Below are 18717 nucleotides of genomic sequence, written 5' to 3'. Positions count from 1 at the left end.
TGGTCATATCTTTGTTTCTCAGTTCTACCCATAATGCCTCACTTGACAAATTCTCCAGTGTCATGACTGAATACTACCGTAACATTTTTCCTGACTAATAACGCCACCCCTCCCGCTCTGTTGCATCTAAAATGACAGAACCCCTGAATATTGAGCTGTTAGTCTGGCCCCTTCTGCAACCAAGTCTTACCAACGGCTACAACCTAATTCCTGCCCTGAACTCATCTGCCTTCCCTACAATACTTTTTGCATTGAAATATACACAGCTCAGGACATTAGTCACACTATGCTCAGCATTTTGATTCCTGACTGTCAGCGGTCTTAACAAAATCTGTCTCCACAACCCCTCCGAGAACTATTCTGGCACCATGGTTTCCACCCCACTGCAACTCCAGCAGTGGGAAAGTTATTGGAATGTATTCCAAGGGACTGGATATACAAGTATTTGGATAGACAGGGACTGATTAAGGATAGTCAACATGGATTTGTGTGTGGTAGATGACACCAAGATTAAGTGTGCAGCAGGACCTGGACCAGGTAGGAAAATGGGTTGAAAAATGGCATATGAAATTCCTTGAAAGTAGTGTCACAGGCAGATAGGGTTGTATAGAAAGCTTTTGGAACATTGGCCTTCATAAATCAAAGTACTGAGTACAGGAGTTGAGATGTTGAATTTGTTTGAGACATTGGTAAGCAACACACAAAATGTTGGAGGAATTCAGCAGCCCAGGTAGTATCTAATGAAAAGAATATAACTGACGTTTCAGGCTGCCTGCCAGCCTAGTCATCATACGGGAGGATGAACCCTGGGTGCCCTCCCAAGACTATGGTCAACACGCTCCTAGAAGACAGCGGCGCGGCTAATGTAGCTGAACTGAACACACTGATGAGGGAGAGGGAGAAGTGGGGTGTCCGTCATCGTGCCCAGCACCAGCCCCCTTGGCCTGAGTCGACGTAGTAGTAGTTCAGGCTGAGACCCTTCAAATAAGACTGGTGAAGGGTCTCAGCCCAAAATGGTCACTGTACCCTTTTCCATAGATGCTGCCCGGCTTGCTGAGTTCCTCCAGCATTTTGTGTGTGTTGTTTGGGCTTCCAGCATCTGCAAATTTTCTCTTGTTTGTGATAAGTGCACCCTACTTTGGGAGCATTGTGTGCAGTTTTGGTTGCCTACCTGCAGGAAAGATGTAAATAAGGTTAAAAGGGTGCTGGGGCTTGAGGACCTCAGAGGGAAAGGTTGAATAGGTTAGAACTTCATTCCCTAGTTTGAGGCCTCCATCTGTCAGAGTTGACCATGGATATTGCATCCTAGCTGTCAAGATACGCAAGCCTAGGCAGTACAATATGGAGAGCCAGCTGTTGCCCATGTAGCATGCTGCCCCTGTCGACACATCTGATCATTCCAAAGAACAGCAGAGACAAATACAGTTTGGTACCAGCAGCATCACAAGAGGTTCCAGTCAGCATTGAACTCAATGTAGGACTGCCTTAGGGACTCCAGCTCCGGATTTTTCCCTCTGGGTTTACTCCCGAAGTATGTGTGGGTATAGCTGCAAGGCAGCAGAGGTTTGAGATCAGTTTTCCTTCTCCTAAATGAGCTGCCAACCACGGCTGACGAGCCCCATCTGCCGAAGCGACTGGTTTTAAAGGCACCAGTATCCTGCCTTTGCCCCTTCTCCTGTCAGTAGAAATGGTTCCATTGGGCTTAGCAAACAAACCACATGTGAAGGCCAGGAGCCGGGCTTGTTGTCAAGAGGGTATTTGAGGCGCATGCCATTGGGAGCATTTAATAGCTAGTGGGAGCTTGTCCCTATTGCAACCCCCGGCTATAACAACCTTAAGGAATAATAAAACTTTATTCCCCAAATCGGCATGGACTAGGAGGGCCGAGATGGCCTGTTTCCATGCTGTAATTGTTATATAGTTATATGGTTAAATCGTGGAAGACTGAGGGAGATTTGATCGAGGTATACACAATTATGAGGGGTATTGATTGGGTAAATGCAAGCAGGCATTTTCCACTGAGGTTGGATGGAACTGCAACTAGTGATTATACGTTAAGAATAAAAGGTAAAACGTTTTAGGCCAGCATGAGGGGGAACTTACAGGGTGGGTGCATGTGTAGAATAAGCTGTCAACGCAACTGGCGGATGCCAGCTCGATTTCACCATTGAAGAGAAATTTGGATGGGTACATGGATTGGTGGGGTATGGAGAGCAATGGTCCAGGTGCAGGTCATTAGGAGTGGGCAGATTAATGGTTCAGTACAGACTAGGTTGTTTTGATTTTGTAGTGATCTAAAATCCTATGCACAAATATGTAAATTGACTAGTTGGTGTCTAGTGTTGCTTCTACTTAGTGGCAACTTTCCATTTTTCACTATTCACTTTCCACTATTCAAAGTTAACTAGTTTCAAAATAAGAGGCTTGCGTGAGGATGGGAGTGGGGTTGAAGAGAATGGGAAAAGTGTATGGGGTATGTGCACGCAAACACAAGAAAATCTGCACATGCTGGAAATTCAAGCAACACACACAAAATGCTGGTGGAATGCAGCAGGCCAGGCAGCATCTATAGGAAGTACAGTCGTCGTTTTGGGCCAAGACCCTTCGTCAGTTAGGTTAGGAAGTTACTCAGGTTGGAGGAACACCTTATATTCTGTCTGGGTAGTCTCCAACCTGATGGCATGAACATTGATTTCTCTAACTTCCGTTAATACCCCTCCTCCCCTTCTTACCCCATCCCTTATTTATCTTTATTCCCCCTTTTTTTTTCCTCTGTCCCTCTCACAATCACTCCTTGCCTGCTCTCCATCTTCCTCTGGGCTCCCCTCCCCCATTCTTTCTCCCTGGGCCTCCTGTCCCATGATCCTCCCCCTTCTCCAACTCTGTTTCCCTTTTGCCAATCAACTTTCCAGCTCTTAGCTTCTTCCCTCCCCCTCCTGTCTTCTATCATTTCGGAGTTCCCCCTCCCCCTCTCAAATCTCTTACTATCCCTTCTTTCAGTTAGTCCTGACGAAGGGTCTCGGCCCAAAATGTCGACTGTACTTCTTGCTATAGATGCTGCCTGGCCCGCTGCATTCCAGCAGCATTTTGTGTGGGGTATGTACACTCTTAGCAGGCAAATTGAAATTACACCTTTTTATTTATAGTAAACTTTATATTCATAGTTGGACTAAAAATGTATAGAATCAGTATTATTATACAGGAGTTACTTGGCTCAGAGTCCTCAATGGTTCTTTGGAAAGCAATTATCTCAGACCCATTGTCTCACCTTTTGCCTGTATCCCTACAAATAATCTTCCCTAGAGGGTCTATCTACTTCTCATTTAGAAGCCTGATTATATCACAGAAGTTTTGTGGGGGGTCCACAACCCTCACCTCTCAAAGCCTTTGTTCATACTAACAGCTTTTATTTACCTTATTTGAACCCACTTGGAGCTCAGCTCCAAATCTCTGCTCACCTCTACCAAGTTCCTACTCAACTTTTTTTTTTTGCTTCAAGCAGCATCGGTGGCCCAGGACAACTCAGGGACTTGGACTATATACTTTTTCTGTGTGACTGTATGTCTTTCTGAAATTGTAGCAATACGTGCTATGTGTTAAGTCAGGTATATGCTGTGGCATAACGTGTTCTGCACCTTGGGCCTGGAGGAACGTTGTTTCGTTGTCTGAAGTTCTTCTACACACAATCTGCCAACTATTTCCAGTAAGACAGCAAAGTAAGCATGCTTTGACAGTAAATCTAGGCCAACTTATGCTGCATATATAGCAGTTCCATACCTCAGCTGCTGAAGTATCACAAACTTCTGCAAGACACTGCATAACCTCCAGTTGTTCAAAGTTCAGTTGCTCAGATTGTTGCGGGAGATCTTCTGCTGCAAGGGACTGAGTTAACCATAAAAGCTGATAAATGTGTTGCATCTCGGGTAGAGCCACCTGCATTAATAGAGCCTCCATCATCAGTTCATCAAGTTGAGATCTCACATCAGCAGGCAGGCACAGCCCTGAAAGGGTCACAGATTGCAAAAGTAAATTCATTATCACAAAAGCATCACAAATATTTTCCATCCGGGCTAAGTTTCCCCACAAAAATCTATTCCATCCAATTTTTCCTTTTAAGAAAATACTTAGTTGAAAGACATACACAACAACCCCCAATTTTATTTTATTTTGAGTTATAGTACAGAGCCACATTGCCCAGCAACCCGATTCATCCGTAGCCTAATCACAGAATAATTTACAATGCCTAATTAAACTACCAACCGGTATTCTTTAGAATTATGGGAGAAACCGGAGAAAACCCATGCATTCCAAGGAGAGGATGTACAGACAGCTTAAAGATGTTGGAATTAGGCTCCGATGCCCGCAAGCTGTAATAGTTCATGCTAATCACAACTCTAATTGATATTCACATGATCTGTAACTGATTATCATGTGAATATCAAATAAAGACAGCTACTGCAATTGGTGTATTACAATCTAATTTGAATGTTGAGACCAGTTCATCTCGATTCTAGAGCACAGATGGAATAAAAGTTATAATGGAGGCGTGGCAATAGGGGCTACCATTACTCCCACAAACACTTCAGTATCTTCTCGTTTTACACAGTCAGCACTGAAAATATAAATTTTACATGGACACCAAGGGGTTTATTTTTTCCAGCACAGCCACAAAGCCTCACAACTGACAGGATATTGCAGCTGTTAAGGAAAACCAGCCAATCTCCATTTACCCACAAGGTGAACAGCTTTCTTCTATACCTGTCACCCAATTATCGAACCACAAGTCCACAGTTTTTTGTGATTTATCTCTCAATGCACCTAGGATTTCAAGATACGTTTGGAAGATCATCACAGTTTGAACATGCACCACTTATGTTTTCACCTATTCTTTTGAGATTTGTCTTTCCACTACCTTTACCAGCTTTCATATATCCAAGATCATTTCCTAGGTCCTTTATAGAACAGTACAGCCCTTCAAGCCACAATGTTGTGCTGACCTCAAACCCTTCCCTCCTACATAGCTATCCATTTTTCTGTCATCCATAGGCCTATTTAAAAATCTCTTAAATGTCCCTAATACATCTGCCTCTACCACCACCCTAGCAGGGTGTTCCATGCACCCACCACTGTTTAAAAAAAAACACTCACCTCTGGCACGAACCCTCCTTATACTTTCCTCCAATCACCTTAAAATTATCAACCCTGCTATTTACCATTTACACCCTGGGAAAGAGTCGCTGGCTATCCTAATTTAGGGCTACCATCTTGTACATCTCTTAGGTCACTGCTCACCTTTCACTCCAAAGCAGCACTAGCTCACTCAACTTATCCTCATAAGACATGCTCTCCAATCCATGCAGCATTCTAGTAAATCTCCGAGAACACTCATCATCATCATCAGGTGCCATGCCCAGTTTCAGCTTTGACTGCCATTGGCCACTCACTCCTGTTTCGGGTCAAGTGGCTCAATTCATTGGCATTCATTTCCAGTTCTCTGGCTGCTGTCTCCATCATCATTTGTCTTTGCCTTCCTCTTGCTTTCTTCCCTTCAATCTTTCCCATAATTACCATGCATTCTAACTCCTCTTTCCTAATCACATGTCCAATGAACTCACTTTGCCTTTTCATGATCTCATATATTCTCTTTTTGTGCTTGCTGTTCATGACATCATTACATATTCGTTTCCTCCATGATATTCTTTGCATCCTCAAAAACAACATCTCTGCTGCTTCAATTCGTTTCCTTATGTTACTAGATATTCTGAGCCATATAACATAACTGGATAAACATAACATTTCAGTGCTCTGAGGCGGGTTGTCATGCCTAGTTTAGTGTTGGTCAGTATACTCTTCATTATCGTAAAGGTGTCTTTTGACATCCCTATTCTTCTTTTGATGTCCATGTCGCACCCTGCCATCTGATGTCACCCAGCTTCCTAAGTAGCAAAAGTTCTGTACTTGTTTTATGTCTTCCCTGTTTATTCTCAGCCTGCAGATAGGATTCTCCCTCTTTTTTGGATATCACCATACATTGTCTTTTTGCAATTGATAGATAGACCCATTTTTGCATTTTCTTCAACAACTATATCAATTAAGTTTTGTAGTTCTTCCTCCGTACTTGCAATTAGAACATGTCCTTTGGCCCATCTAGTCCATGCCAAACATTAATCTACACAGTGCCACTGACGGGCACTCGGCCCAGACATAACCCTCCATGCCCCTCTCATCCATGTACCCATCGTAATTTATTTATTTATTTATTTATTTATTTTAAATGTTGAAATCAAACCCATATCTACCACTTGCACTGGCAGCTCGTTGCAGTCTTACCACTCTGTGAAGTTCCCTTCGTGTTCCCCTTACTTTACACCTTTCACCCTTAGCCCATGATCCCTATCTGTAGTCTCACCCAACCTCAGTAGAACAAGCCTGCTTACATTTACCCCATCTATACACCTCTGATTTTGCATACTTCTCTCAAACCTCACCTCAATCTTCTACATTCTACCCTATTCAACCTTTCCCTATAACTCAGGTCCTCAAGTCCCAACAACCTTGTAAACTTTCTCTGCACTCTGTCAATCTTACTTACATCTTCCCTGTAGGTACTCACCAACATTTTCTCTCTTTCTTTTCGAATCTTTTTATTGTATATTTTAGGAAATAGGAAAAATAACATGAGTACATCGAAGTAACAACACTTACAATGCCTCAAAAAAAAAAAAAAACCATCTTAAAGATTGAAAACAAAATTTTGTGATAACAAAAAAAACCTACTAAGCAGGAAAGTGAGAAAAAAAAAAGAGAACCCATTAGGTGTACAACCCCAGAGCCATGCATCATACAAAAAGCTTCTAAAAATAAACATCAAACCGCCAGCAAGAAAATATACTAAAAGAATTTACAATTAGATCATGGAAAAATTATACCAATTAACTCAAATGATAATAACGAGCAAATGAGCCCCAACTTTTCTCAAAATAAAGGTTCAAAGGTTCGACTTCTAATTTTCTCCAAACTAAGACACAGCATCAGTTGAGAGAACCATTGTGACAAAGTGGGAGCTGATGTATCCTTCCACTTCAACAAAATGGCCCTCCTAGCTATCAATGTAACAAATGCAATAACTTGTTGGTCAGACACAGAAATACCATGAATATTTTGAGGAACTATTCCAAAAAGCACAGTTAATTTACTAGGTTGTAAATTAATTTTAAGTGCTTTAGAAATTGGTGAGAAAACAGACTTCCAGAACTGTTCCAATATAGAACAAGACCAAAACATATGTGTCAGTGTAGCTATCTCAGTTTTACATCTATCACAATGACTATCAACATTAGGAAAGATTTTAGAAAGTCTCTTTGTCAAATGATAACGATGTACAATTTTAATTTGAATCAATGAAAGGTTAGCACAAATTGAAGAAGTTAACCAACTTCAATATCCGCATCCAATCCTCCGTCATAAAAGTCAAATTAAGTTCCTTTTCCCAATCCTGTTTAATCTTTGACAAAGGACGCTTATCCCATTGTAATAATAAATTATAAATTCTTCCAATAGAACCCTTAATCAAAGGATTCATATTCATAATAGTATCTAACAGGTCAGCCTCCAATATGTAAGGGAAATTACTTAAATATTTTTGTAAAAAAAGTTTAACTTGAAGGTATTGCAAAAAGTGCCAATATGAAAGAGAATATTTATCAGTTAATTTTTCAAAGGACATCAATCTATCTTCTTTAAATAAATCCAAAAAAGAATTAATACCTTTATTGTTCCAAAGCAGAAAAATTGGATCACTCAAAGGCGGCTTAAAGAAGTAATTTCAGTAAATTAAACTACAAAGTTTAAATTTTGTAAGATTAAAAGAAATGCGGAACTGGAGCCAAATTTGTAAAGGATACTTAATCACAGGATATAAATTTAAATTAGCAACTTTACCTAATTGCATAGGTAAAGGAGCCCCCAATAACGAAGTTAAATAAAACTGTTTTACAACTTTTAGTTCCGATCTACCCAAATTGGCCGATCAGTCTTATCAACCCAGTATAACCAAAAAGACATATGTCGCAGATTAACAGCCCAATAATACATTCCAAAATTAGGCAAAGCAAAACCTCCATCCTTTTTCAATTTTTGTAAATGACATCTACTAATTCTTGGTCTTTTATTATTCCAAATAAAAGATAAAATAATAGAATCAATCCGATCAAAAAACTTCCTAGTCAAAAAAACAAGAATATTCTGAAATAAATATAAAAATTTCAGTAGAATCATCATTTTAACTATATGAATACGACCAACAAGAGTCCGAAACTTTAAAAGGAATATCATATATAAAAACAGAAACATTTAAAGGAAATAATTCACTTTTACTAAAATTAATTTTATATCCTGAAAAACCTCCGAATTCATTAAATAATTTTAACAGGGCAGGAATGGATTCATCAGGGTTAGATATATAAACCAATACATCATCAGCATAAAGAGAGACCTTATGCATGGTCTCATTCACAAATATCCCATGGATATTTTTAGCCTCACGAAGAGCAGCAGCAAGGGGTTCTGATATTAAATTAAACAACAAAAGACTTAATGGACAACCTTGCCTTGTTCCCCGTGAAAGCTGAAAAAAAGGAGACCTACAATTGTTAGTAACAACAGTAGCAATAGGGGCTTTATATATCATTTTAATCCAATTATTAAAATTAACACCAAAGCCAAATTTCTCTAAAACATTGAATAAATATTTCCATTCGACTCGGTCGAACGCTTTTTCAGCATCCAAAGATACAACACATTGTGGAATTTTAGAAGAGGATGAATATATAATATTAAGTAGTCTCCGAACATTTGGAAAGGAATAACGACCCTTTATAAAGCCTGTTTGATCTTTACAAATAATTTTACCCAAAATATTCTCCAACCGATTGGCCATTATCTTTGACAAAATCTTAGAGTCAACATTCAGTAATGAAATAGGTTTATATGAAGCACAGTCAGTAGGATCTTTATCTTTTTTAAGAATTAAAGAAATAGAGGCTTCATAAAAAGTAGAGGGTAAGTCACCTTTCACAAAAGAATCCTTAAACATTTCCAACATACACGGAGAGAGCAACTTTCCAAATTTTTTATAAAATTCTACGGGATAGCCATCAAGTCCTGGGGACTTACCAGGTTGCATTGAAAAAATAGCTTTATGAATTTCGGCTTCAGTAATTTGAGCATCGAGAATCTTTTGATCCTCAGCCGAGATTTTAGGAAAAACAATCTTTCGTAAAAAAGCATTCATTTTTGAGGAATCTGACGGACATTGAGATTTATATAGCTCAGCATAAAAGTCTTGAAAACTCTTATTAATTTCCTCATATTCCTGAGCTAAGGTACCATCTTTCTTACGAATTTTCATGATTTGCCTTTTGGCTGCAGCCATTTTTAATTGAGATGCAAGCAGTTTATTATTTTTATCTCCAGACATATAAAATTGGCTCTTTAACTTAAGCAAATAACCTTCAATGGGATGAGTTAATAACAGGTTATATTGTGATTGAAGTTCCACCCTTTGTTTAAATAAATCAGTATTGGGGGAAATTGCATAAATATTATTTAAATCTTTAATTTGTTTTGAAATTCTATCTAATTCTGCTTTAGCTTGTTTTTTTAAGTTTAGCTGAATAAGAAATAATCTGACCGCGTAAAAATGCTTTAAATGTATCCCATATAACTAATTTAGACATACCCCCTATATCATTAAAAAGAAAAAAATCCTTTATCTGGGTTTCAATGAAAGTGACAAAGTCAGGGTTTTGCAATCATGTCTGAGACATGCGCCAAGGTGGGCGGGCAAGAGTGACATCATCAAATTCAAAAGACAAACTCAGAGGCACATAATCAGATATAGCAAGAGCGCCATATTCGCAGGTTTTAACACTAGGCAAGAAGCGGGGATCGATTATAATATAATCAATCCTCAAATATTTTTTATAAACGTGTGAGAAGAAAGAATATTCTCTATTGTCGGAATGAAGATACCTCCACAAATCAATCAACCCAAAATCAATCAAAAAGGAATTAATAAATGACGCGGATCGATTTGGAAGTCGCTGATTGATTGAGCTCTTATCAATCATAGGATTTAAACAACAATTAAAATCCCCAACCACTATGAGGATATATTCATTTAAGTCAGGCAGTAAAGCAAATACCTTTATATAAAAAAAAAAGGATCATCTAAGTTAGGACCATACAAATTAACCAAAACAACTTTTCTATTACATATTGTTCCTTTAACAATTAAAAATCTACCATTAGAATCTGATTCAATATCCTCTTGAATAAATATATTAGGTTTAATGAAAATAGACACGCCTTTTGTTTTACTGAGAAGTGGAGCGGAATTGCAAACCATTCCACCATCTAAAAAATCTATTTTGATCTCCCGCCCTGATGTGTGTCTCTTGAGCAAAAATTATATCAGGTTGGAATCAGTTAATAATTTTAAAAGTCTTCTTTCGTTTTATAGGATGATTCCAACCACGTACAATCCAACGTATTATATTAATCCGTTTGAACAGCATACTATAATTTTATTCTACTTTATACATGCACAAAGCACATACCAATGCAGGATGATCAAAGATGAAGAATACAACCAAATAGAAAACAGGTATGCTCCAGAACCACTCAATGGGAAAAAACTAGCTCTAAACCCACCCACCCCCGGAAACCCGAAAAAGGCAAGCGATCTATGATAGAATTCAAAGCTGCTGACTGCTCTGTCTGTACTTTCTTTCCCTCCCCCCAGTTAGTAAAAAAGTAGAGTGCCCTTGTGAGAAAGATAATAAAGTCTCAGGAAAAAAAGGTATTTACATTCCATCGACTGATAAACAAGAAAGAACCAAAATATTATCTCTTAGAGAGAAAAACCAGCGCCATGTTTAAGTTCAATATTAATTCTGTAAAAAAGCTTTAAATTCAGTTATAAAATGCTATAATAGAACAGAAAAATATATAAAAAGCCCTATTAGTAGGAAAAACTACCAATTAGCTACGAAGTATTAAAGGAACAAATTGCCTCATCTTCTTCCCTCAGGCATAAAATGTCCAGAGATCATTTGAGCAGAGACACTTAAACCGTAAATCTTTCCAAAGGAAAACCAATAATATGCAATAAAAAACAAGTCTCCGTGTTCTTTAATTAGACTGTCGATGAAATATACAAGTGACCTTCATAAATCTTCTTTCCAAAATGCAAATAATATAGAAATAGCCAAACAGCCTTTCAGATGGATAATTCAACAGCGGTGTCGGTGACAGTGGCAGGCAAAGCCTGAACAAAATCCAGTGCAGCTTGTGGATCAAAAAAAGTACGAGGAGCGGAACTAGGAACAAAATTTTTAAGTTTTGTCGGATACGTCAGAGACGGGAAAAGATTCTTATCATATGCTTGTTTCATTACCAGGGCAAATTTTGATCTTTGTTCCATTATCTGTCTTGGATAATCTTCATAGAAGTGGAGCTCAGATTCCATAAATCTAAAAACTCTGTTTTCTTGCCTGTCGTATTATTTGATCTTTAATTTTAAAGTGATGAAAGCAAACCAGAACAGATCTTGGTTTACTAGAGTCCTTCGATTTCGAGATAAATGCCCTGTGTGCCCTTTCTATAGCAGGCAGCTTTGATAGAATGATAGGAAATAAAGTGTGGAAAAGCTTACCAAAGTAAGCCGCTGGATCTGCATCTTCAGCTCCTTCCTGCAGCCCAACAATTCTTTATATTCCTTTGTCGAGACCTAGTTTCCAGGTCTATAATCTATCTTATTTTGATATCGTTCCAAACGAGTTGTAGCTTCAGACGGCTTTTGCTTAGTTATCTTCAATCCCTCTTTGTGTGAAATAACTTGAGTTTCCAGGTCTTTAAGTTTTCCCAGAAATGACTTCATTTCATTACTATTCTTTTCCAGTTGGTCTTTAATTGATCCATTCTGATCCTTAATTGAATTCAGTGTCCGAACGATATCTTCAGCCCACGATGGCATTTCATCAGATCTTTCCTTTTGCAGCTTTCCTTTCCCATTACCTTTATCACTAGGTTCAGGTAAATTCTTCCCACTTCTTGTAGACATAGACATATTGATCACCCTCAAGAATCAACAAGTAAAAATTTTAAATTCAAAGCTTAAACTAGGGGGAAAAGAAACAAAACTAAAATCAGCAGAAAAATACTGCTACTCCATTAGCAGACAGGGGTGGTCCTCCAACATTTTATATAATATGCCAACTCTTGTGCACTCCAACACATTAACGCCAATATATCAAAAGCTTTCCTTACGACCCTATGGACCTGTGAAGCCACTTCCAAGGAATTACAAATCTGTATTCCCAGATCCCTCTGTTCTACCACACTCCCAAGTGCCCAACCACTCACCATGTAATACCTACCCTGGTTGGTCCTCCCAAAGTACAACAACTCATGTTTGTCTGCATTAAATTCCATATGCTATTTTTCCAGCCAATCCAAACTTGCCAGTTCCTTTCTGATTCTATCAAAATTGGCCTTTCTCCAATGTAGAATCTTAATGCAAGGAACAGACCTACCCTTTTCCATAATTACCATGAAACTAATGTCATTATGATCACTAGATGCAAAGTGTTCCCTTTCACCAATTTCTGTCTCCTTCCCTAATAGGAGATCTAATATTGTACCCTCTAGATGCAACTTCTATGTACTAATTAAGGAAACTTTCCTGAACACACGAGAAACTTTTCCATTGCACCCTTTTACAGTATGGGAGTCCCAGTCAATATGTGGAAAGTTAAAAATCACCAATTATGTTTCTTTCAACAATCTTTCAACGATCTCTACAAATTTGCTTCTAAAAATCCCACAGGCTGTTGGGGCTAAATCCTACGCACCATCTTTAAAAAGTTCACATCCTTCCTACAAGGCAACCTGAACTGAACACAATATTCAAGTGTAGTCTTAACAACAGAGCTGTATAGAGCTTTTATAAAGCTATAAGACCATAAGATTTAGGAGCAGAAGTAGGTCATTCGGGCCAGTGAGTCTACTCCGACATTCAATCATGGGTTGATCCACTTCATCCAGTCATCCCCTCTCCCCTGCCTTCATCCCATACCCTTTGATGCCCTGGCTATTCAAGATCCTATCTATCTCTGCCTTAAATACATCCAATGACTTGGTCTCCACAGCCACTCATGGCAACAAATTCCACAGATTTACCACCCTCTGACTAAATTAATTTCTCCACACCTCAGTTCTAAAAAGACGTCCTTCAATCCTGAAGTCGTGCCCTCTTATCCTAGAACCCCCTACCATGGGGAATAACTTTGCCATATCTAATCTAAATTACCTTGCAGCTGTTGAACTCAATCCCCAGCTAATGATAGGAAAAAAAACATTATACATCTTCTTAACCACCTCATCAGCTTGTATGGTACAAATGAAGTGGTTAATTCCTGCTCTGTTATCTTTAATTAGTAGAAAAGTGAAGCAACCTGCTGTTGACAAAGCGAGAGCAATAACTGGATTTTCGTCAGCAAGTTTCAGTTTCACTGGCACCACTCAGCTCCAGTTCTCACAACCTTGTCTAACTGTGGGCCAAAGAACTGAGTTCCAAAAGGTGAAGCAACAGTGGCATCAAGACGGCCTTTGAACAAGTTCAGCATTAACGACCCCTTGTAGAACTGCAGTTAATCAGTAGTGTCTTACAGGATGGGGATGTTCTTTCAGCTGCCTCCTTCCCTGAGGTGTTTCCTTGTCCAAATGTTGCAAACAAACATTGTGGCTGAGGCTGCCGCAGCATCAGGACATGGTTCTACCACAGGGGCTCCTCAGGGTAGTGTCCTAGACCAGGGGTCCCCAACCTTTTGGCAAAGCGGACCGGTTTAATATTGACAATATTCTTGCAGACTGACCGGTCGGCGGGGGGGGGGGGGGGGGGGGGGGGGGGGTAGGGGTAGGGTAGAGTTGCCAACGGACAAGAGTAGCAGTCAAGTACGTTAGGTTTACCCAGAGAAAGACTACAATGACCAAGAAGCCTTTCGCGGGCACCAGTGCACATGCATGTACATGTGCCGATTTTTTTTTCTACAAATCATTTTTGGCGACTATTTTGGGCGGGGGGGTTAATCACGACCGGAATTTAGGTGGTAAGTGGCTAGTACACTCAATTTCATTTCTAAAAGGATTTATCTAATGAATTTAATATTAAACACACAGTGCATATTTTCCTTGCATGAATATAGTGATAAGTCAATTATCAGGGGAGGACAGGGGAGCTTGAAGTAAGTGTTGAACGAACTTCCAATAGAAGTGGTAGAGGCAGGTTCGATATTATCATTTAAAGAAAAATTGGATAGGTATATGGACAGGAAAGGAATGGCAGGTTGTAGGCTGACAGCAGGTCGGTGGGACTAGGTGAGAGCAGCATTCGGCACGGACTTGAAGGGCCAAGATCACCTGTTTCCATGCTGTAATTGTTATATGTTTATATAAGTCAATAGCATCATAACATTTTAAGTAGCGTTTGGATATTAAACACACAGCACATATTTTCCCCGTATAAAATCATTGCAACACACCAATATCGCTGAATCAGTGGGAGCCCTGGGCTTGTTTCCCTGCAGCGAGACGGTCCTATCAGGGGTGATAGGAGACAGCGATACTTGAACGGGGTTCCTTATGTCCAGTCTATTCTGCAATTTAGTTTTCGTTGCATTCATTGCAGAGACATGTTGGAAATGGAAGCAACATTTTCAGTACTTTCGTAGCTATCTCAGGATATTTAGCCTTGACTTTGATCCAGAATGCCAGCAGAGATTATGTCAAACATACTTTTCAGCCCACCCTCATTTGCAAGCTAGAGGAGTTGATCTTCCCGCGCTGACATGGATGACACATGCGTAATGGCTCAACAGGGTGTGACAGGGAATGAGGAAAGGTGCAGCTGACTCATATCGCCAAATCATATCATTTCCTTGCGGCCCAGTAGCACATGCTTTGCGGCCCAGTGGTTGGGGACCACTGTCCTAGACCCAACCACCGCAGTCATCTTCCTTACATTTAAAGATCAGATTGGGGATGTTTGCTACTGATTGCACAATATTCAAAGCCACTTACAATTCCTTCACAAATGAACCACTATATATTAGTTTACAATAAACTAGTTGCGCGTGACCAAGTGGTTAAGGCGTTGGGTCTAGTGATCTGAAGGTCACTGGTTCGAGCCTCAGCTGAGGCAGCGTGTTGTGTCCTTGAGCAAGGTACTTAACCACATATTGCTCTGCGACAGCACCAGTGCCAAGCTGTATCGGCCCTAATGCCCTTCCCTTGGACAACATCGGTGGTGTGGACGGGGAGACTGCCGATCTTCCATACAACCTTGCCCAGGCCTGCGCCTGGAAACCTTCCAAGGTGCAAATCTATGGTCTCACGAGACTAACGGATGCCTAAAAAATCTAGTTGCCAGGCCATGACCAACAGTACAAGAGTCCTTTGACATTTAAATACTTGACCCGAAATACCCATTATGGAGAATCATTAAACCAGAAATTCAGGTAGACCAGCCACATAAACACTGACAAGAATGGGTCAAAGGCCAGGTATATACTGCTCCAAGTAACTCATCCTGATAACCAGTCTCCCACAAGCTTTCTAATAATTGTCTGAATGTGCAGCTCCAACAACACTCATCAAGCTTAACAGCATTCAAGTTAAAGCATTCCACTTAGCTAGCAGCTTATCCACAAAGTCAAATGTGCATTTCCCCCCTGACTGGCTGGAGGGCTCAGTCTGAATTCCTATCTACTTCAAAAGGACAGCAATTATACATACCCAGGAAGACCAGAGTGCGCTGTCTCACCTAGCACGACATATATATCGTAATAAGTACTTCAAGACATTGGTTATGCGTAGAATTAATTCTAGCCAGAGCAAGGACCTGGAACCTCTGCAACTTGCCTTCAACAACAGTTCTATAGCTCACTGGCTCTTCACTCTAGTTTGAAGCACCTAGGCAACACAAGTCAGGCTGCTGTTTATTGATTACAACTTGGAATTCAACACCATCATTCCCCCAGTGCTAATCAACAAGCTTCAAAACTTGGACCTCTAAACCTCCCTCTATAACTGGATTCAAGACTTCCCCTGTCAGGAGACCACAATCATTGTAGATTGGAACTAACACCTCCTCACTATCAATAAAGGTCCATCTCAAAAATGTGTACTTAGCCATTAGCTCTACTACCTCTATACATGATTGTGTGGCTAAGCACATTTCACATGCAATTTATAAATTATCAATGACACCTCCACTGTAGGTAAAATCTCACATCATAACAAGAGCCCAACAGGAGTGAGATGATTCAAAATTTCTCAATTCATCTGAAGTCTATCCAGAGGAATTGTGTGTCTGTCATTGCCAAAGCCTACAGAAAATAGTGGATGCAGCCCAGTACATCACAGGTAAAACCCTCCCCACATTAAACGCATCTACCTGGAGTAATGTTGCAGGAAAGCAGCATCATCAAGGAACCCCCAACATACAGGTCATACTCTCTTCTCGGTGCTGATATCAGCAAGGTGGCACAGGAGCCTCAGGAGCCACACCAGCAGGTTTAAGAACAGTTACCACCCATCACGCTCTTGAACCAAAGGAGATAACTTCACTCACATTCTCGATATTTATTGCTTATTATTTTGTTCTTTTTTCTTTTTGTATAAGCACAGTTTGCCTTTTACAAATTGGCGGTCTGTCCATCTTGCGTGCAGTTTTCATTGATTTTATTGTATTTCTTTGTATTTATGTGAAAGCCCACAAGAAAATGAATCTCAGGGTAGTAGGTGGTGACATATGTACTTTTACAATAAACTTACTTTGGACTTTGTGGTTTTCTAACGCTTTTGTCTGTCTATAGCGAACCAGCTGACAAGTATAACTAGTGAACAACTCCATTAGTCTAAGCATACAAGTAAAAAGTTGGTAAAAGGCCTCTACCTTTTCTCACTTAGTATAGTGTTCTAATTTATGGATAAGGAATAGAATCTCACGCGCTACAGTTACCTGTCCATTACCTGTCTGCACAACAGCCAAGGGGAGATTTCCATACTTTGTACCATGGGCAGAAGTGTCTTAGGTTAGGGCTTTACACCAAACAATGGATAGCACCAAGCTCATTACACTGCATCTTTCTGCTGAAATATCACTGGATAAGACAAGCACAACTTTCCAGTTGTTGGGCTCTTGTCTTTTTCCTTCTCCCAGGGTTACATCTGTGAAAAATCCCTCATAGAATTGAAGAAACAATCAGGGAGAAGGTTATGTAGCAGACACGCCTGGACTACCAGACTCAAAAACAGTTACTTTCCCCAAGCAGTAAGGCTGATTAACACCTCCAGATGACATTATTTCAAGTCAATAACTTTATGTACAGCATAGCTTCTTTATGGGCATACAATGTATATAATCAATCTAATGTATTTATATTTATTGTTTTTATTGTGGGCACGTGGCCAAGTGGTTAAGGCATTGGACTAGCGACCTGAAGGTCGTGAGTTCGAGCCGCAGCCGAGGCAACGTGTTGTGTCCTTGAGCAAGGCACTTAATCACACATTGCTCTGCAACAACACTGGTGCCAAGCTGTATGGGTCCTAATGCCCTTCCCTTGGACAACATTGGTGTCGTGGAGAGGGGAGACTTGCAGCATGGGCAACTGCTGGTCTTCCATACAACCTTGCCCAGGCCTGCGCCCTGGAGATTGAAGACTTTCCAGGCGCAGATGCATGGTCTCGCAAGACTAACAGATGCCTTTTTTTATTACTGTATTCTTTATCTTTTGTGGGGGTTTTTGTGCTGCACTGGATCCAAAGTGACAATTATTTCACTCTTCATACACTTAACAATCAAGATTGTTCCTGTACAGTATACACATCCTAATCAGAGAAACTTGTCTTCTACCTTCAGGAAAGGATATCCTCTACACATGATTACCAAGAGGTACTAAGGGCCTCTCCTCTTTCCAATTCTGTCCACAACTGCACATTTTTGTAATAATGAGCCATATGAGAATACAAAGGGAAATAGTTCTTATTAATCAGATTTTCCAAATGGAATCAATTACTTAAGATAAAAGTTGTAAGCTGCAATTCCACTGCCAGATCAATATACATTAGTGACAAACCTTGAGATGGGATGTTCTTCTGCCATGAAGGTTTGGAACCTCCTATCTTCTCTTCTTTTTGTGAAAGATTCCTATTACAAACTGCAGTAAAATACTTAACCTCTTTGCCAGAATTCACCTGAATAGATGAAAAATAAGATCTGTGAATACACTAAACTGATTTCAATTGGGTTTTGGTGTTGGAGATTAAGAAATAATGGCAAATCTCCCCATAATTAGAGGGAAGATAGATTTAATAGAGATTCAGGGGTGAGAAACAATCGCTGATGGTTGAAATGTGTAACATATGGAAAATGAGGACAATTCTATCAAATTACTAATTTTCATCTTCATTCTTAGTCAAGATAATAATTCGTAAATCAAAGCCATTTTATTGACTGTTCGATGATAAACCAGTTAATAAGCAATTACATTTGAATTGGGAATCTCAGACATGCAGAAACATTTCCCACACCCAAGGATTTCCAAATCGTACAAGTGAAATATCCATTAACAGCTGCTGTTCCATAATATATTT

General features: G+C 39.8%; 1 protein-coding gene across 2 annotated transcripts in view; it reads right to left on the bottom strand.

Annotated features, from left to right (window-relative positions):
• Positions 1 to 18717, bottom strand: part of kdm5ba (lysine demethylase 5Ba) — a 156237-nt gene that overhangs the window by 7782 nt on the left and 129738 nt on the right. For both annotated transcript variants that reach the window (XM_072278521.1, XM_072278522.1), the window contains 2 exons: positions 18201 to 18318; positions 3778 to 4001 (listed from right to left, as the gene is read on the bottom strand). In XM_072278521.1, the coding sequence (XP_072134622.1) occupies positions 3778 to 4001; positions 18201 to 18318 (342 nt within the window). The remainder of the gene's footprint in view (positions 1 to 3777; positions 4002 to 18200; positions 18319 to 18717) is intronic.

The sequence above is a fragment of the Mobula birostris genome, chromosome 14, assembly GCF_030028105.1.
Source record: "Mobula birostris isolate sMobBir1 chromosome 14, sMobBir1.hap1, whole genome shotgun sequence".
Classification (NCBI taxonomy): domain Eukaryota; kingdom Metazoa; phylum Chordata; class Chondrichthyes; order Myliobatiformes; family Myliobatidae; genus Mobula; species Mobula birostris.
Note: the sequence above shows the minus strand (reverse complement) of the source record. Positions and strands in the feature narration are given on the sequence as shown.